The sequence below is a fragment of the Aquila chrysaetos genome, chromosome 11, assembly GCF_900496995.4.
Source record: "Aquila chrysaetos chrysaetos chromosome 11, bAquChr1.4, whole genome shotgun sequence".
NCBI classification, from domain to species: Eukaryota; Metazoa; Chordata; class Aves; order Accipitriformes; family Accipitridae; genus Aquila; species Aquila chrysaetos.
The window spans coordinates 40432216-40453948 of NC_044014.1; the positions used below are offsets into that span (position 1 = coordinate 40432216).

The 21733-nt window shown below is 37.5% G+C and overlaps 1 protein-coding gene across 1 annotated transcript in view; it reads right to left on the reverse strand.

The window, feature by feature from the left end:
* MYPN (myopalladin) overlaps nucleotides 1-21733 on the reverse strand; it is a 63065-nt gene that overhangs the window by 21090 nt on the left and 20242 nt on the right. The window contains 11 exon segments of the mRNA XM_030029711.2: nucleotides 5275-5422; nucleotides 7889-8476; nucleotides 10564-10592; nucleotides 10594-10934; nucleotides 11677-11793; nucleotides 13837-13860; nucleotides 14810-14951; nucleotides 15166-15237; nucleotides 16616-16763; nucleotides 18904-18955; nucleotides 20515-20690. Coding sequence (XP_029885571.1) covers nucleotides 5275-5422; nucleotides 7889-8476; nucleotides 10564-10592; nucleotides 10594-10934; nucleotides 11677-11793; nucleotides 13837-13860; nucleotides 14810-14951; nucleotides 15166-15237; nucleotides 16616-16763; nucleotides 18904-18955; nucleotides 20515-20690 — 1837 coding nt within the window.

Genomic DNA, 21733 nt, shown 5'->3' on the forward strand with positions numbered 1-21733 from the left:
CATGGAAATTACCACAAATAGAAAGGCTAGAGGAACTTTATTTGAATGTTGATTCTCATATACTGTACGAAAACATAATTCTGTTTGCCACTCATTGCCAGCTCCAGACAAATTTCCCAATTTAATCCCAGTTTTGTAACTTTTGCTAGATTGGCTTTTTGGCAGAATTATTCTATATCTAGTTAACAGTTTATCTAAGAAACTGGCATATATTGCATCTCAGCGTCTGTTTCCAAGTTGTAACAGTCCTTGGCTTCAAAGTCTCATCTAGGCTACTCTGACTGAAATCTTCTCTTTAGATTCTCTCTCCTTCCTGCACCCCAGCCCCCCTCAACAGTGGGAATCAAAAAACAACACATCCAACATGCGTGCTTTTCTTCACTTATCGTCTCCCATGAAGAAGTATCACTGAAGCGCCTTCCCTCTTGCAGATTAATTATGTTGGGCTGTCTTATATGGCACAAGGCATGACTATCATGCTCTCCAAATGTAAACACAAACCCTTGAAGCGTCTAGCAAGTCATCTGTGGTACACAGATATTCGAAATATAGTTCAGCTCAAAGTGATTGAGCAATAGGAAAACAGAAGAGAAAGCAAATGAGCTTTGCATCTCCAGCTCCCACAGACTTCTCAGCTGGAGTGAGTGGCTTAGGAGTATGTGTGAAAGCATGAGGAGCTCGGGTTGCCTTTCCTAGGTGATGAGTTCTGCAAGCCAGGATCTTTACCAGGAATACCTGTCTGTACTTTGTTGTTGCTTAGATCTAGGTCTTGAGAAGACAGCTACAAGTGGTTGTTCAACTCTTCATTCCCACGATTATTGGGAGTTTATCCCTATTAATATCAAGATCTGGTAATTTGTCTTGGTCAGGTTCTTAAATCTCTTCTCGTTTCTAGTACAGAGCAAACGAGCTTCTGTGAGGACTCCTTGTGGTTTAACTCCCATCCTTAGTCCAAAATTGCCTACATTGGCTGACCTTTGAGAGACGCTGTGAAGCTTGTTTTTGAGCAAGATTTTTGGAGTGATTGAATTAAGGAATTAAGTGTAATTCTTGTGCTCTAGGGAACAGAGTTCTTGGTGATTCTTGGGACCTTTCTGAGGCTGCCTGCTTAGTATGGGAATTGTGAGGAGATGATTCTGTTTGATCGGTGTTGGGGTGTTAGTGGTGATGTGGCCTGTGCGATAAGTTAGATTCTGCTTATGGTTTTACAGGCCGTGGTTTTTAATGGTCTAAAAGCTTCTGGACAAACCCTGCATCTCTTCTGCTCTGAAAGTTCTTATAAAGTATTCCCTAGCAAAAGTAAAGAATATTCATGTGAGGGCTGTGCATAACTTTCTAAACAGCTGTAGGTTTAGTCTTTGTCCTAAAAATAAGGCAGTGACCATGCTGCTATCTGGGTCTTACATAAGACACAACCAACCAGCATTGCCACATGATATTCTTCATAGTAAATGACACAGATATGTCAGCACAGTTTGTAGTTCTTATAACCAAAAGGTATAAATTCCTTTATTACTGTATAGGATTTTGAGGTTTAATTACCTCATCTTTCTGTTTTATATTATTTGTATAGCAAAGTTTTGAGGAGATAATATCATTAATTTCTAAGTTTTGACTGTAAAGCTGAATTTCCTCTATTTATAGTCCCATTGGTGAAGCCTGTAAATGTTTTCAAATACCAGGGTAAAAGAATCAGTTTGCATTATACATTTATATTTTTTTCCATTTGCCAAAATCCTCCCAAATTCTCTGTCTGCCCTTTTCTCCCCACATGTCTTTTTGTTTCTACATGACATGTACTAACTGAACATTACCAAGATATTTTACTTGTAAGGAAAATAAAAGGCCCAATGGACTAGACTGACAGATTTTGGGAAGCAGAGATAACACTGGGTGTGCTCTGCTTTCATCAAATGGTGCAGTAGCCCAGACACTCACTGAAGTTATGAGACTTGAATGCTCTGTCTCACAGGATTTCAACCTCGGCCTCCAAGAGGAAGCTCTGAGCTCCATGCTAATAAAACATTATGGGGGTGGAGATGAGTGGACAGGGAAGTTCTTTGTCCTTCTTGTCCTCTTTCACTTTGCAGAAATACTGAAACATCCCCTACAGCAAGGACAAGAATCCAGGTGTTTGTCCTAGTTGCTAGGCAGGAGCGTGATTGTCTTTTTCTCTCTCTGTCTCTCTCAGTCTGTCTATGTTTCTTTTCTCCAACACGAACTGGAAGAAAGGATTCTAGCAGCTTCCTCAAACAACCCTAACCATTAAGCTGAAATGGTCTCTGAAATGTCCTGCTAAAGGAGGGCCTGTTCTACACTGCCTGAAAGTCTTAAGTTTTATTCATTGAGCTGGAGAAGGTGAGAGAAAGGCTCGGGTCTCCTGTTGCGGAAGCTGTTCTGAAAGGTGGAATTTCCAGATTTTTATCCTGCTGATAAAGAATGCTTAATTATTTGTGCAACCTGGGGCAGCACCAACAATACATGTACCCACTGGCAAGGAGTTAGGCTGTCCTTATGGGAGTTAAGAGTTACAAATTTGACTGTCTTCAGGCCAAGGAAGAAACTGAGTGAAGTCTCCTATATTCCAGGATTTGTCCTAACCTCTTCCTGCAATTGCATAAAGCTAATCCTCATTTAGTGTATCTTCTGTTTGAAAGAACTGAGCAAATCTGACTGAAGACATTTGGTAGAACTGAACCACATTTTTTTCAACACTCCTAATTGTGATGAAATTTCACATGGCAATATAGCATACTACCATCTGCATAAATGACAGGTATGGCATTTTTTTCTGGTAAAAATGACAGCTTGTTATTGCATGTACTTGATCAAAGTTGCAGCTAGAATCTTAGCAAAATCATGTTTGTATTTCTGTCAGCACTGCATGATTATCATAGCTGTAGAAGACCAGAGACTAATCTGTTCTGTCTCATGCAACATCAGCGAAATTACCAACTATGTTCTGATTCCGGATTTCTTTATTGTTGGTGATGAATGATGTACTGGATGAAACAGGAGGAGTACATCTGGATTATTAGATATCATGCTGAGTGCATAATGCTGACACTTAGGAAAATCTTGACTTGTAAGCTAAACACTTTCCATACGGAAGTCAATGATAGATAATAAATAGAGCACCAGAATGTAAATCACTCATGTTCATTACTGCACTTTATATAGTAATATAAGACAATAACAGTACTTTAAGGCACAGACTTGTCATCTACAGCTTTCATTCTGGATGATCCCTACATGCTCTGCAGATACTGTAAATGAAACCACATGCTGCTATTGAAATACGGGGTTACAATACAATTTGCTAAATAAAAATACGCTATAGGACACATTTTATGAGAAGGAATTTTTAAAATAGCTTGTAGAAAAAGAAGCCAACACTTTGAGATTCTTATTGGATGCTGTACTCCATTCATTATGCAGTGATCTCTCACACGGAGGAGAGAGTTGCATTCGTATTTATGAGAAAGTGAATGAGAAGCCCCTCCCTACCATTATAATAATCAATTTAATGGAGATATGCTATATATAGGTTGAAAATGTCTCCTTTTTAATTCTGTGTTAATTAGGAGGAAAAGGAAAAAACAGGACAAAATCTATGGGTGTGAATCCAGCACTCCAACGTATTATTCTCACGATGTTGACTGTTATATAAATGGCAAAGCAATAGGAATTTTGGCAAATACTATGCATCCCCTCATCTCTTTAAATAATCACTGCTTTCACTGAGGAGAAAACTCAGACTCGAATTTGCTGGAGTCAGTCTGAGCAGTGGTTTTCCTCAATGTGGAAGAATAAAATCAGAAGTGATTAAAGGTGGGAACTCAGGGGAAAATGAGGGAACTTTTATTGAGCAATCCTAAAATTGTTTTCTAGTTCATTACCATTGGCATTCTAATTACCATAACAATTAGAGAAATGACAGCTTTGAAGTTTTCCAGTGTTTGGGGGATTTGGGAATCAAGATTTTGGTTTGCTCTCATACAGAATAGCGAATAAGTGTATAAATAACTTTTGCTGTCAGCAGATAACTTTGACACTAGTAGTGATCATTGTTTCTAAAGGGGTTATCATGCAGTTAACTCGAAAGACTGATTGGTATTTCACAGTAGCGCTCTAAATAATTTGTTTTACTACCATAGCAAGCACAAATTGTAACACTTGTGATTCATCTGCAAAACATACCGCTTGCCAGTTGTTTTACTCAAAGTGCTTTGGCAGCGTGATCTGTCAGAAAGAAAGGTCAACAGCAAAATTAAAAAAACAGGGATTACACTGCAGTTGTCCACAGAGGGTAGTTTGCTCCAGAGACTCCATGGCTTTTTGCTTATCTTTGCATGTTCTCTGTCAGAAGGGCTAACAGACGTTGTGAAGAGTTCCTTTGTTGACGACTGATCAGGGTAAACCATTAATTGCTGTGTTAAGCCTGAGCTGGTGGGACAGCTGTGGAGGGCTCTGTGGCCACGGTGAGAGTAGCATGATCACCTACAGACAGAACAGCTCTCTAGCAGTACTTAGTGTGTCCCACTGTTACCTGAGGGTGGTTGAACCTGATTTATAGTGATTTCAACCTCAAAGTATTATTTCATTTTTTATTTCTTCTTCACTTTCATAGACACTGCCCAGATCCAGTGAATTTATTGATTCCAGTTAAGAATGAACTGATATTTAGTTCCTTGAACTCTGTAAAGGGCTTGTTATTTTGCTAAACTCTAATAATGCTAGGCCAACAGCTACCAAAAACTTTGTTAAGTTCCTCACAAGTCCCTGTCAATTCATTTGAGTTGGGAGATTTGGAAAAATAGGTTGAATGCTAAAAATTACATTCTGTATTTTAGTTCAACCAAAGTAAAACTAGAAACCTTTTCTTAACCAGTTTGATTACTTTACTCCTTAATTTGTGTTAAAAATATAGTGTATGAATGTGTACGTGCGCAATGAGTTGAGCAACTTGTAAAGTGAAAAAATGAAATCCAATGTACAGAAGCTTCCATGAAAAGAAAAAAGTTTTACATTCCTACCAGTCTGTAATAGAGATGATCAGAAATTAAAAATGCTACTCAGCCACAAAGTAAACCCTCTACAGCTGCATCCCCTCATACTTCCTATTTAAAGCTCCCGTTTGCTATTCCAAACCAGTACTTGCCACCAAAGCTCACTCCGCAAAGTAGCATAGCTGGTCAACTGCACAATCCACAAGTCATAATACATGTCTTGTTCATGTGTAAAATTTATTTTAATAACACTCGATTTTCTTACCTGCTGACTACTTTGTTGATTAACATCCTCTCTGAAATGCAGTTTTCTTTCCAGGTCCTTTACAAGTGCAGCTTTATTTTCCCGAATAGAATCATCTGTTGCTAACGGCAGAGGCTTCAGATTTTTCTTTGTTAATCCCTGGGTCGGGCTATTAAAAGAAAATTCTGATACTAACATGCAGCAACCAGTATATATTTTTTTTGTCACCTGTGTGATATGATATGTTACGCCTCAGTTGTCTGGAGGAACCTACTATTTATTTACGTAGAAGCTAAAGCACAATATGGTATTTGATTTTTTGATACTATTTTAATGGTGCATCCCATTCCCATGCCAGTAGGAATTAAGGACACACATCTTAAAGACAATAAGCTTTATAATACTGTAATAAGCCTCTAAGTTCCATTTATATTTATCCTGGAATAATGATGTCACAATGAATGCTAAAGAAATGTATATAGGTATTACCATAGGTATACAATTTGTACATTTTACTGGATCAGGCAATAATTTAAAAGTTAATACATTTCCTCATTGATCTTTATCTCACATCTTCATTGATCATTTACTCTTTCCATGTACTTTTACTTCTTTCATTTCTCTCACCCTTTTATGGCACCTAATATCAACAGTTCTTTTTATTTTCATTTTATAGATGTAGTCTGTTTTATTTTAGTAAGGTTTGAAAACAGTTAAATTCTTAAATAGGACTGTCGGGAGACTGTGAGAGTGCACCGGTGAAGCACAGCAGCAGCACACTACTAGAGAGTATGCAACGTTCCAGTAGTGGGATCCCAGGACTTGGGATCTTAATAACAGGGGGCTGTCGTGGTTTAACCCCAGCCAGCAATATCCTGAGCAAAATAAAACTAGTAGCTTCCTAGCTACTAGGAAGACAGTTAACTCTATCCTGGCTGAAACCAGGACGGTATCCAGGTAAAAGCTATAACTGATGATTGCTGTGCAAGATACCTTCCTTTTGTTGTTCTGCAGACATGGTGATCTCTCACTGCTTTTGTAACCAGAGTTATTATAATTGATAATGCCAAATAAGGAAGCTGAAACTTCAATAGATATTCACAGATTAGCACAGATACTGTTCAAGTTCCTTCCTGATCTTTTGTGCCCTCACTTTGACTCTCTCCCATGTAGAGATCTAGATTTGAATCTCAGCACGATGAGCTCCAGTTATGTGGGAATTCAGCTCTGGGCTGGGACCCAGGAAAGATGAAATGAAGAAAACAATATTTAACTACTCTACCTGGTAGGCATATTGTAAGGATTTATTTGGTAATGCCTGTACAGCAGTTAGAAAAAGTAAAGCACTTTGCAAGGGTTAAGTGTCATTAATGCAAAGAGAATAGTGCTTGAGCACTTGTGCACCAGCTCTGAAGGGGAAGAAGGAGAGTGGATGAGTAGTTGCAGTTGTTTTTTGCTTGCTGTTGCCATGTTGTGAAAGCAGGCCACAGGCTTGAGATGGGTATAGTTAAAACCTTCACTGTGAACCTTATAACTTTATTGTGTATGCCTGCCCATGATGCCAGGGCCGTGAAGGCCTCCAGGCATGTGCCACAGCGTAATAGCGATTATGTGGCTGTGCTGGGCCACTAGGAAGTCTGTGAGTAGGAGTGCAATAATGGTTTGAAGGCAGGGTTTCTTGGCACACAGAGTGGTGAATGCTATGTATACAGGGACACTTTTTTTTTCCGTTATAATTACAGATTGGTTGATGTAGTATCAGCAGGATAAGTAGGAGATTGTGACTTACTGATGGCTATCACTACCTTGAAGTGTACCGTTGGTAAAAGGTGGAAATATTCCTTCCTTTATGCAGAATTTGAAGTTCTATTAAGAAAAAATTGTATCAATCTACTGGCGCTAGCCGTGCTAACACAAGGTTCACATAGTCCACAAAAGGGATATTAATTTCAACTCTACTAGTAAAGAAGGAACTCTTAAGGCCACGACCTTTCCAGTACAGCATCATCCTTACTTGCTTGTATGGTGGTAGCCATTTTGTCACAGAAATCATGCTGGCTGTCAATTAAAATATTTATGTGCAAACCATTAACTCTCCTGAGATTTCTGGGGGACTTTAAATATAGAAAGTATTGCAACCAGAAAAATACCTTTACTTAAGTTATTTCTTAGATTTACCTGGACTAAGAAATAACTTACATTATGAGGTACATTTTAAAACTTTACTTGTTGCTTACAATAGGTAAGAATGTTTTTATAGCTCATACAGGCAAATGGTCTTAGAGTGACTTACCCTGCAATGTCATGAAATTTCTTTTCTCCCACTAGTACAGTCTTGCAAATCTCTGAGCCCCCAAATTCTTGTATATACCTGTTTATAAACCCACATTTCTCTATCTTGAATTTATCTTACCCTTGATGTATCTTATTATAGAAGCTACTATTCCTTGCTTTCTAAACTGAATGTAAATGTCAGATGAAATGACCAGAATATATGAATAACTCACTTTTCTGTTTTATTAATTACTTGCATTTCAGTAAGCTCCCCACTGAACCCTTGAACAGAAACACATCTTAGTTTCCTTTATGAGTATTTCTTGTCCCTGCTTCTGTGCATATGGTTTATGCTACTTACGTGGCTGGTGTACTTCTGGGCAGTCCCATAGCATTGGTTGATGGCACAGTAGGAAGTGAAGGCAGAACAGCACTAAGGAAAGCTACTGGATTCTGAATCCGGCCAGTTGGGGAGATAGGAACAGGAGTCACACTCTGTGGCTGAACCTGTTTTGCACTAGATGTAGAAAGTGTTAATGGAAGCACCATGGATTCTTTAGGGCTTGGTAGAGACTGTTCACTTTTGCTTGTAAACCCTCCTGAAGACCTTGATTGGGCAGGTGGAGGATTTCCTGTGAAATTTTCCTTGTTATTTGTTCTTTGAGTTCCTTGAGGGACATTGCTGAATGTTGTAACTGAGGAGCTAGAACTGGAGCTGGTAGGCGGTGTGGTTTGTGATGGTAGGAACTGCTTAGGTCGGGTATAGCTGAATGCTTGTGAAGCCGAAGCTTTGCTTTGTTTGTACGTAGTTGAGGTGGACTGTTGATGGAGTGAAGTAGCAGAATTCAGTAAAGCTGTGTTGAATGACAATTCTCTTGTAGATATCTGATGCACCTGCTGTTGTTCAAGCAAGACCTGGTTGTGGAGCTGTTTTAACTGGGTCTGATCACTGCATATAAAACAAAGATGAGCAAAATTGGTCACGAGCCCTGAATGTGCTGGCTGACTACATTTCCATATGTGAATTGGAAGAGAATAGTTCTATATCCTGTGATACAGTAAGAGGTAGGGGAAACTGCTACATGACATATTCTCTTAACATTATGAGAAGAGCATAATATTAGTTTGCTACTAAACTAAATTTTTCCTTCTTCTCCCCTTCTTTGCCAGAGGCACAAAAGGTTTTTGTTTGAAAATTATTTGACTGAAGGTTATTCTTACATTTTAACACATGAAATGTAAATATAAATCTTACTTGAAGATATTTAAGGGATAGCATTGTCCAATTCTGCTCTGTCACCTTAGTACTTCTCTGCTTGTATAACTAAGAGTAGGATTTGGTTTATCGGATTTTAAATGAGTATTTGTAAGCCAGATTGTAGTTATTTAGCTCCTATTAAAGTGGGTTCTGAAACCAGCATTTTGGCTAATAAAGCTTTGTAATAATCCACCAAAAGAGATATTACCAATGTAGTTTAGGTGGTGGTGGCATTCAGTGACAAGCAGGAGTGCATAATTCAGAGAGGACTTGCATTTCATGCAGCTATTGTTTCCTAGATGCTATCTACTCTATATGTCTTCAGGGCTTTATTACTTTGCAATTAAGGAAAATTATTTTGCCAAGTGGTTTATTTAGTTATTATGTATATGGAAATACAGCGTATGGAATACAGGCTAACTTTTTCCCTTCCAAAACCAAAAAGGACATAGAGGATATAGAAAATGATAATGGAATAAATTGTTGAGTATTAAATTACTGTTGTTAAAAAGTGAAAAATGTGGAAGTAGAGACCAACCACAACTGGTACTGACAAACAATGTACATGAAGTCAACAGAAATTCTTTTAAGTAAAATATGATCTACTACAGAAAAATCACATTAAAGGTAAATAAAGATAGCGATTTCAAACTTTCAAAAAGTAGAATGTTAGAGAGTTAGAGGTTGTGCAATCCTGATTTTGTGTCCTTCATATATACATCTGCAAAATAATGCACTCATTTGTTACAGGTTTTTTTGGCTGGGAGGGTGGGGGGTGGGATGAGAGAAATTCTGCTTTATGCAAGCATCAGGCAACTTAAATACTGCTTCTGCTCCCCCCTTAAACACACTGTAGCTCTGAAAGTAAATAGGGCTGTGAATATGGGCTTAACAAATTAAAAAAACACTGCTCCAAGTTCTTCCTCTGCTACATGGTATCTAAGTTCTGTCTTCTCATTGTAATGTTTATGCTATGAAATTACATCCCTGCTTAAGAGTACCAATGAATTACTTTTAAAAAGTCCTTCCTGAGCCTTTAGTTAAAGCTTCTGCCTATTTAAGAAATGAAATTAAGGACTCTGCATGCTTTTTGTTAAACTAGATTTGGGAGGTTTCGAAAATGCTGAAAAGATATTTCTTAATAAACTGCAGTGTGAATTCCATAAATTGTCCTCTAAGAAAACTACACTACTTCTTAAAATTTCCCCTTGAGCTCACAGTGCACTAATCATGCAGGTGCTTTTTAGACCAAGTGGTTTCACATTATCAAACATTTCTAAGTATTTTATCTGTTTTAGGAGGAGATTATGTTTGTGAGACATAAAAGTCATGAGGCATGGCCTTTGGGACTACAGTTGCTAGCTAGTTGCTAGCCCATACTATGTATAAGACTACATATGTCTGGTTTGGGCAAAATTGCATACTCAGAATTGAGTGAGATATAATTGGAGAACCTGCTTTTATTTTACCTGCATAAAAGCAGTGTTGTTCACCTTTTGTTTGCAGCAGAAAATATTGTGGAATTAAATACAATTTCAAAGGGAAAACATTTTCCTTTTAAAATTGGAGAACACTTTTCCCAAGAGGCATATACAGAAAAAAATATCTATCTCTGTAGCATATGTATTTCTAAGAGCATGGTTAATTAGGCCAGCACCATGTGATACTGTCTTTTTTGTTCTGCGTTTGAGTTTTTTGCTCTAGTGCAATAGTGTCCTGGTCTATAAATACTAAGTACTATCAGTGATGTTCCTGAGAGTTAGAATCCTTTTACTTACAGCTTTGGTTTAGCCAACACTGGGGGGGGGTTCCTTGGATGGCGATGTCGGCTCTGGTATTTTCATTGGCTGTCCATTTATCCTCTCTTGGAAATAGTTGGGTCTGATTTGGTTTGTAGCACCAGGTCCATCCTCTGATGATGATTCACTTCCTTTATCATCTTCCGGCAGCTTGAAGTGCACACGGAGACCTATCTTGGAACTCGATCTGGGTTCATTGTGGTTCACAAGAACACCTTCAAGTTTAGGTTTGGGGGTTTGATTTACTACACGAGGGGAAGGAGTACATGGGGGAGGTTGATGTTCAGCAGCAATTAAGTTGATTGAGCTCATTGGGTGAAGGGTAGCAGCATTACTAGTGTCTTCAGATGCTGAAATAGCAAATATCCAACTTTCGGTGATATGTAAATATCATAATTATAGTGAAATGAAATCACAAAAGTTACAGTTGGAAAAACTCACTCTGATGTCCTTCCTGCTGTTGGAGTGAGTTGTTTGACCTCATTTGTTTAACAACAAATTCCCTTAGCAAAGGAAGATTGTAAAAGTGGGGGAAAAAGAGACACAGTTCTAGTTTGGAAGATCCAGCAGTGGTCTTCAGCCATGTGCCCTGTGAATTCCACTACCATCTTTGAAATACAAACTTTCTTTTCAGAGAATTCTTTAACTTTTTCATTATGAAGAACACTGCCAGAACTTGAGCTGAATTGGAGTCAACAGTGTACTATGGTTTTATGTACTGTACTTTGCTCACCTAACTGCTTAGTGCCTTGGCAGCATAAATCGCGTAGGCAGTATGAAAGAATCTGTTCTGAGGTTTCCTCCTTTGGGCTCTGCACCAAAGGGTTATTGAAACAGCAAACTAGACAGTCCACAGAGATTCCAAAAATGGCTTTTGCCGAACTCTTGAGGTCAGCAAGAGTTGTGTTTTTGGAAGGGCTGTGTGGGATTCATTCCCTAATGTTCCTTGTTCCTTCACATTTCTAATTGGGGAAGGACACTTTGAAAAGACATAGCAATCTGTATGTTCGATAAGCAGCCTGGACTGCACAGTGCAGCAGGTGGCTCTGCCTTGTATTTACTAGCAAGCAAAGGACTAAAACAAACTCTTACCTTTGACAGTTAGATGAGCTATACTAGATACTGTGCCGTATTTATTGCTTGCAGTACAGGTGAAACTGCCAGAATCTTCTGAAAATACTTCAGCAATAACGAGAGTACAAATTTCCTCTGCAAAGCATCAGAGCAGTGTTATTACTTGCAGTGAACATGCATTGGACAAACACACAAAGCCTTGACTACCCTCAGGGACATTTCCTTAAGGTTTTCCACCTTGCTCAGTTTGATTTTAGTTTCATCAGTATTATCAATTTTGGCAGCCTTTGTGTGCAGCAGCTGTTACCAGCATTGTCTGCAGCAACTGGTACCCTCTGTGCTCCAGCATGCCCAATGAAAGTGAAGAACAGGTGTCAGCAGTGTTTGGAAAACATTAGAAAATGTTTTCCTAATCACGTGAAGTACAGACTTTCTCTCTGAAGAACTTAAAATTTAATTTAGAGGAATAGACTGTACTCTATACCCACAACTCACTAAAATATATGTATTTTTATCTCTGCAGATTGAAAGATTAGTTATAATTAACTGGGAACAATTCAAGTGGAGTCACTCTGTAAGGTGAAGAAATACAAAACACATACATATCGGCTGGCATTTTCCAAAAGTACCAGTGCAGATTTGCAGATAGAGGGGATTGTGCTAATTGTGCTTATAGAAAGTTGCCTTTTCACTTCTTTGTGAAGAAGACTAATGGGCACCAAAAATGTGCTAGCAAAATTGTACTAGCAAAAATTAAATTCCTTCTTGAAAAGTCAATCTGGAGTTATGACATTCCTGTCTGATGAGTATCTGACATGTCCAGGCAGCAGTACCAGCTAACAAATACCTAAGGTGATAGGATTTTAAATCTTTCATTTGGACGGGTAGCTGGGATGGGGAGGGAGAGTAACATCTCAAGTGGATTGAAATGTGGGCTGATAACATTTCTTCAACTAGTCAGTGACTATTTTGCTACCATTTTGCAAGAAACTTTCCTAAAACCCTACAGGATTAATATTTTAGGAGTATTTCTGTAGAAGACCATACCGCACTTAACTTGATTGTTTCATGTCATTGCTGAGGAAAATCCAGTAGCAACAAAGAGATTATTTGCTTAACAACTATAGAAGAATAATAGTTTATTATAGTACTAGGATCATAGAACTAGTTTAAGGCATTATAATATCTAGTTTATAGTACTTGGATTTGCCAACCACTGCATGCATGGAAATCCAGATTCCTTCTGAACGAGCCGCAGATGATGAGGCAGTGACAACTGCACCCAACTGATTACCCTCCGAAAACTGCTTCACATTACTCAGCAGTGATGCCACTGGACAGTAAAGGAACAGCATCGGTGGGTTCTGGTAGAAGCTCCATTTATTCATTCCTAAGTCTCAGCGAGAGACATTGCAGAGAGAGGGAGTCTCTTTCAAGATACTTTTTGGGGTAAAAAGCTTTTAATAGGGCAAGGAGAAGAGTTACAGAAGTTTATATACTGTAAGAATTAATACTCCTTTGGTAATTTTCTATCTTAAGAGGGACAGCTTTATATTTTTAGTAGTGAAAAGCATAATCAAGAGAGTGATTGTCTCATGGAGGAGAAATCAAGATCTATAAGGCTCCTTTGCTCAAATCATGCAAAGTAGCCTACATTCTGCTCTGACCCTTGAAATTAGCAAATCCAGACACTTTTATAGGATTTGCTGATATCAGGGGTGGAACACCTGATGTGATACTCTCATATTACGCTGGTAGGGAGCAAAGGGAATGGCTGACATGGCTAAACATCTGATGCAATGTTCCCTAACTGGTAAACTAGATAAAAATAGCTCAGTCCTACATCATCTGGTGTACTTCTGAACCTCAGATATATAGGGGACCCTCATACATTAATTTTGTTAATCTTTAGCTCGTAAGGTGGTAACATTTAGGTCCTAATTTAGAACTGGGTCAAAGCAGAATGGAAACATTTTTTTCTTCAAAAGTGATAGAATTAATTCAAATTATATGTTTATGGAACAGTCTACAGTGAAATGCATCTCACTAGTAGTTACAGAACATGGTGAAAAGAAGAAATGTTAATTAAATTATGGAGTTTAAATAATTAATATTTTGTGAAGTTAAATCACCACATTTGTATAATCAAAAAAGTATGAGCCTTTTGATGATCCTTACCTGGTTCAGCCATAGATCGTGGTTCTAAAGGGAAGAAGAGCAGAATTAGTAGATTGAATATATGTACTTTTGCTAATATTTTTTTTTTCTTAAGCACTAAATATGAAGCTTGATCTTCTCAATATGATGCAATACTCCTTTTGATCCAATTTTCTGTTTAAGGGGTGCTGGAGACAGCCAGGCCTTGTACTCAGTGGTATGTCAAATCCACTGACAATATGAACACTTATGAAAACTTTTGAGAACTTATGAATAGGAAATAAATTCTGCAAAAAGTATTTTTTTGCAATCTTAGTACTACTTTATTGTGTCTCAAAGACTATTTCTGAAACTATTACAGACATGAAATCAAGTTATGATAAAACATTGTTTAATTTAGGTTTGATTTAGTGTGGTATTTAAGGAATTTCTATTGAGTTTTAGCAATTTTAGCATTCCAGTGACTTATGAGAAAACTGCAGATGTTTTGACCGCATTTGAAAATTAAAGTAGAAGTATATGTTTACAACCTATCATGTATTATGTGCACACACATGTATCTGTAAGCATGCTAACGTGTACATCAGGTTACTTTTGTGGTTAAAAAAGCAATCCACTGCCCATAAGCACTATTACAATAGCACTTAACTAAAACATGAGGGATCTACAGGCAACAGAACTCTACATAAATGGTGCAAAACCAAAAACAAACAGCAGAAGTAAGGCAGGATTAGAAAAGGACATTGAAGTGGCAGAGGGATCAAACAGAAGGCAAAACAGTTCAATGGTTTGGGGAATCTCAGACAAATAATACCTGTGAGTATGCTGTTCAATTCATCCACAGTTTTGCCTTCTGGAACCCATATTTATTGTCATAAATATGGCTTATATAGTTCTTACCATTGTAAGAAGAAATTCAAAGTGTTGCTATGTTAGCAATTTTGTTGCTTGCCTCTATTTTATTAGACACAATATTTCCACGCAAGAAACATACTTTTCTGTAATATCCTAAAATCTGGAGAATCTTCTATCAGTGTTCCTTCTCTATACCATTCAACCCTTGGGGAAGGAGCTCCTTTCACCCGACATTCAAAGACAACAAGCTGCCCCTCAGAAGCTGAAATATCCTGTAACATCTAATAGAGAAAATGAATAGACAGTCAGTAAGTGTCTTATTGGTCTGGAAGTAATACTGGTTTCAGTAAGATTTCATAAAGGCACTTAAATCCTTGGATGGCTTAAGAAATGCATAATTCCTTTTTTTATCTTTGATGGCTAGAAAATTTTAATTATCTCTCCATACAATTAATTGACCTCTTTAGTTTTCAAATATGTCATAGAACAAATTACCTTTGTAAATACAGGAGCAGCAATTATAGGTCTTCCATCCAGTCCTTGCAAATAGTTAGTGGGGCTTTGAGCCTGTAGATTGCAAAACATCACATGAATGAACAAATGAATAAAAGTTGCTCTATTGTAGACAACCGCTAGTGATCTTCCTGGATGGGTTACTGCCTGAGTAACAAAAATGCTGTTATTGCCTTTTTGAGTTAATCATGGCAGGGAGAACTTCACTGCAGTGTATTATAACATCTTTCATTGATACTTCACTACAGCAAATCTATGTAGGCTGCTTGGTAATAGTCTCCTTTTAAGAATTCTTACTTACAAAATTTATGGATGTTAATAAGGAAAAGTTGAGTCAAGTCTTAATCTTGTAATTCTTCTCCTTTGCCAAAACCAAACAATTTACAGAGGTGGTATATCACCCTATTGATCCTATTCAGTGAAATCAGAATTAAGTTATTCTCCTCCTGGAAAACTTCCTTATATAACTTGATAAATGGAGTTTTTCATTTTAGTGAAATAGAAGCTGCGCAGAAGAGCAGAATTAGTGATTCAGTATCTCAGGAAACGTAACCAAATTTTATAGATGGTGTCTTACAAGTCAGCAAGATTAAAAGTGGTAATTTTTGGGATACCTATCACTGTTGACTTAGGCAGCCTCTGTCAAAATGGCAAAACGTCGCAAAGGCTTACTTCTGTTCTCTTTGTAGTCAAAAGTAAACATGCATTACTTCACCTATTCAGTATCTGTTCATTGGTTACCACTTAATTCTATGCTGTAAACATTGAAAAGGCAGTGTAAAGTGAGTTTCTCATTAACTTTTCAGTTTTAAGTAAAGATGGTTCTTCTTTCCTATTAGGAAATGCATGCTAACATTAATTAGAAACTCTTTGATAGGGATATTAAAATGTTATGTGGTACATAAGCATATCTACATATAAAGTAAACATAGTAGTGAAATTATTTAGCTTAGAATAAGTTTCATTGAAAGAAAATTATTTCAAGTGAGTTCTGTAGAGAGGGAGAGGAAAAAGTTACCGGCTGCTGCTATTGAAAGTGAATGAGTCAGTCTGCAATGCGAAGAGGCCAGTGAGTTGACTTACACATCCAAATGCCCTTCACGGCATGCGGTCTCTGACCTGCTGGAGCGCACACAGATGCCCGCCGCTGGCTGAGCTAGCGGCAGCTGCTCCTTCTGCTCACTGCCGCAGAGATGCCTGTAACCTGGGGATGAAAGGTTCCCTTCCCTTTGCCAGGTGCTAAAGGTTAGCAAGTAGGCAGGACATCTCTTCTGTGTGTGCAACTACTGTATGGCTGTAAGGTTCAAAGCTGAAGTTCAACAGCAGAGCAAAAACTAGGAAATTTGGGGGTCCCGAGTCACAAACCGCGGAAGAAACACCTTCTTAAGACCTTGCTTTTGGTCCCTGAAATTCAGCGTATTGTCTCTCCTACCTGATTAACTGGTGTTGACACAGGCTGGACAGGTACAGACACAGGCTGTACCATGGCAGATGGTGCCTTGGAGGTTTCTTGATGCTTGGTTGCAGTTCTAACAGCAGGAGATGCTGCATTCAAGGAGGTGTCAGCTGGCTTTGGTTTGCTGTGAAATGTTAACAAAAACAAGTTCTCTAATTGGAAGCCAGAGCTACGTGTACGTCCTTTAGTTACGGCTGTCCCAGTTACATGTCAGCCCCAGCCTCACTTCTGGAATTGAATTCCAATTGATCTAAACCGATACGTACTCCTAGGTAAACTGCTTTTTATAAGAATCAGGCTGCATATCTTGCCACTGTAATCTCTCATACTTAGTTCAGTTACACCAAATGTAATAAATGGCCTGGATCAGCCCAATTGTGACTTGCAGCATGAGAGCACGATGCTAGTTTCTCAGAGGACAGTGCTAGTTTCTCTTGCACTGCTCCCTGAGCTTGTGTAGAGATTTGGGCCCATAAGGTAATGAAAATACCATGGTCTGCTTGGATACAGATTCAATAATTTACTGCTGAAAAATAAAAAAAGAGAGTTATGCTTTCTGAATATCATGCAGTTTTGGTAGAGTACAGGTTCAGTACTCTTCACTTCTTCTAGGTTGTTTTTATATTGAAGTAAAAGAGTTGACCCTATTTATTTTTGTTGCTAAGTAAAATAATGTAGACGATGAAGAGATGGTCTTTTTATTCAGTTTGAGGTATGCACTAGCGGCTCTGGAATGTACCAGAGGTCCCCCCAGGAAAGCCAGCCTTCAAACCAGAGGAAGCCTTACTCAGAGTGAACATACACTTGTTGTGATCACTGATTTCTCTTTTGAAATTGTGAACTTTTTTTTGCACCTGTTCTCATACTAATTCCCTTTAATTACAGGTGTTCAGATTCATGTGATGGCAGCTGGAAGCTAAGCAGAAGTAAAGACACTCTTATTATACCCAAACCTGATTTTTCATAATTCTATCATTTGAGGACGCCCCACTACAATGTCAGAGCAGCATTCTTTTTTTTTTTTAAGAAATACAGAATGCAATACATTACTTCACAACTTAATGAGGTAAGCAACTTAGAGATGCCATCAAGTGATCAGGATCATGGTCAACACTACATTAACAACTAACGAGGTGAATGAGAAAAAAATTTATGCCTGAGACATCTGGAAAAGTCTGAGGTAGAACTATGAAAAACTTAGCAGTTCGTCCCAAAACCTTTGAGATCTTCTTGATCTTAAATTTAATATAAACTTTTACATTTATCGAAGTCCATAAACCAATCCAATCTGGAGTATTTTAAGACTTTGAAGTAAAAACCACCTAAAACAGGATTTGCTGTCAGCCTAAGGTCTTCAGTCAAACACACTGCAGTCTTTTGTATTTGCATTTTAAAATAAAACGACATTTGTAATGAGTATAACCCTCCTTAATAAATAATGGAAAAAAACCAGGGTGCATAAGTCTATCTGATTAAAATTTCCTCTTTATAAAGCACTGGTTGCTTTTGGGGTTGAATTAATGCATACAAAGGAGTTCAAAATAAAAGATTGATTATTTTAGTTTTCAACCAGTCTGACTCCCTTTCCAGTTAATAGAAAGACTTTGATTCTGAAAGATATAGATTTTAACAGCATTGGATTACGTTTTAAATGCGCAAGGAATGGGTTTCATCTAGGAAAAATAAAATTATTTCCCAGGTTTTAGATTACATCTGACACCTTTTCTTTCTTTTTATAATTAAGTAGTCTTTTATACCCATTATTTCAGTTTACTCCAGTTCATATCTATTAATTTCCTTATATTAAATCTAAATAATCCATGTATAGCCATCTTCTGACAAAAACTTAATGACATACCATATTTTCATGTGAGAAATTTTACTACACTGTTTTTCTAAGTCAGATGCTTAAATCAGCATTTAAGTTGGGTCTAGTCAAATGGCATCTGTTTTAGTAAATTAATTCTAGTAGTTTAATCTTTAAGGTAACATATTTCTTCTTATGTTTATATTTAATATTAAAGTTTCAATTCTTAAGCTAAACTTGAATATACACAAGCAAATGTGTATTTGTTCCATAGTATTTGTAAAGCAAATAAACAAACACACAAACAAAACCCAAACCAAACAATCCAAACAGATCCCAAACAAAAGCCTAATGTGTTGGAAGTTGCAATATGTTAATGGAAACTGAAATGTCTACACTTGTGGGGTTTTTTAACTGTAGGAAAAAATATGGAAGATGTAATTGATTTTAAACTTACTGATCCATTTCGTCTTTGATGATTTCGCCTTCAGAGTCAGAAGAAGAGACTCCTATGAGAAAGAAAAAAAAATCACTTATCAGAGGGGTTTTTGGAGAAGTTTATCTGTGAATGATACAAGCCTTCAAATTTCTCTAGAGCATTCTAAGGATATATATTATAAAATTATGCCAAAACAAAAGATCACATTGCAGTGGAAATGAACCAACGTTGTACACTGTGTAAGATGCAGAACTGCTATTGACATAAGGCAGATTTGGGATGAGGTGTGACTGAAATGAGGAAAACAGCATCCAAGAGTGAATGTATACCTGGGTCTTCCTCATGTTCTCTTTAAAATGCCACTAGTATGATTTAGTCTGTAATTGCTGTTGTGAATCAAGTAAGAGCTTTTTTTTTCTCAGACACACGATCCTACCAGTTTAAAAAAAAAAGGGAAAAAAAAAGAGAGACACCTGGATTCCTAGCTATTATTCTTAAACTAGTGCCTTATAGCACAGCTTGGAGAAGATACTAGCTCCGTTTACTAACAGCTGTCTTACTGAGACATTTTACACTTCTGATTCAGCCTTCACTGTGTTTGGAAATTGCATTTTCTCTGCAGTTCCTGCCAGTGAGCATCTCCATCAGCCATGGCTTCCATCCAACATCCACGAGTTAGGTAAAAGCAGGCCTTGGCCCCAATCTCGAGAACTAGTAAATCCCTGCCAAGCACAGACATCTCCCATTAATGTCAGGGGCAGTGCAGATACTAAAAAAGGATTCGTCCTTTCCCTGTCAGATTAGAGACGTGAAAGAAGAATAATAGTAGAGCAAAATTAACCTTGTATTAAGTAGGGTAGGTGCTTTAATTTATGAATGGTCCCACTGTGGTCAGTGATGGTACTCACAGTATATTTCTCTGCCTGAGAAATGGAAAAAAGACAAAAGGAAAAAAAAAGATTCTGTGTGTTTATTTTAAATTTGTAATCCTGCTAGCACAATGATGGATGCAACCTGAAACCTTACCCAAAAAAGTGTTAAAAAGTAATACAATAAATAGACCTCTCTTAAGCCAAGTAGGATATATTAAAAAGCATAAAGAGAAAGAAAAGAGACCTAAATCTGCAGATATATATTCTGTTTTATTTACAGCATCTATTGTGCAAGTAAAATATCAAATTGCTGGCATACTCATTTTGGTTACAAGGTCCCAATAATTGTTTAGGATGAAGCTATCCTATATTCAATTTGTAATAATGACTGTAGGAAAAAGGGGTTAATAAGAATTAGACACAAAGTTTAGGTTCTTATATTTCTGTAAAGTACCACAGACAAAAAATAGAAGGTGGCATCAGAATCTGAATATTTCTAGACTTTGATCTTTCCCTGAGAGACATAAAATCTCTGGGAAGCAACACAATAAAATGATATGTAAAGGGCAGTCACTTGTCTGAAGGGTATTTTACAGAGAAGTAATAAATATGTTAGTAATGATGAAAAGTGTTGACTTCCTGCTGTGTATTTTTTGTGACAAATCTATTACACAGTTAACATACAAAATACATAATTGTATCTTAATCCTGTATGACCAATTTCAACAACCAATTTCCGCAACAATTCTAACATTACCTTCTATGTAAATCTCTGCAGAAGTGGAGTCTGTTCCATAGATGTTTGAAGCAAAGCACGAGTAACGTCCTGTATCCTCCTCAAAAGCTTCAACAATAACCAATGAGTGTTGATCACCTGTCTGGGTAATTTGAATGTCTGGTGAGTTCTCAAGCTCCTTCCCTTCACAGTACCACCTGCAAGGCAAAAAATATTATCAATGCAAACAACTTGAAACTAGAATGACAATGTTCGAAGTCTTTCTGGTGATAAATGGGTGGGTTTTAGCCTGAAGATTCTGACAGAGTACTGCAGGCAAGTGTTGAATGAACAGTCATAGGAATAAAATATTTATGATTTTCATAATATTCAATTACAGCAAATAATAGAGCTCCTTTCTTTGCAGTATTTAAACATACTAACAAACTAGTTCATGTAAGTGACTCTAGCACATATTTTTCGTGATGTACAGATTTCAATAGCAGAGTAGAAGAGCTCTGAATTTGGAATGCTGTCAGTCCAGCTCTGAATTTCTCTTGAGATACATTCAGATCTGTGTTGTGGCTTAAAATGTAGCAAAAAAAAAAAAAAATACCCTAAGTGAACAAATTTCCCTCAAAGTTGTGATGCCAAAGTTCATGTTGGTTCAGGATGTGACTGATATTTATTATAATGTTACTCTTTGTTTTGTCATATATTTAAGACAATCTGATTTTTATAAAAGATGGCATAAGTGTACCACAAGGAAAGAGAAGTGATCTGTTACAATATAGAGGCACTTCCTTACAGGGACATAGCCAGTGGGACAGCTGGACCTTGAATTCTTTTCTGCATCATATTTCTGTGTTTCTCTTTTAAATCCAGCTACACATCCAAGAATATATTGGGCCTTGTAGAGACTTCACGCTCTCATCTAAGGCATTCCTAAGTCTCTCAGTGTTCAGAAGGGTTGTTTCAGTAGAAAATGCAGGAATCCAAGCAAAATTGAAAGCATCACGTGAAGAGACAGCTCCTTAGAATGTGTTAATGACAGGAACAGTCAGCTCAACCTGAGAGCTAGTAGGAGGGGAGAGCAGGCCTGATTGCTATTGCTTGTTAATATGGAAAAGACAGAACAGAAAGAGAAAAAGCAGGTGGGTTTGCAGAACCAGGTTCAAATTTAATAAGACATTCTAGGTTTTATAGAGAAGTTGTAGTACTATGTATAGGGATCCAGAGTTAAACGTTTGGGATAATACTC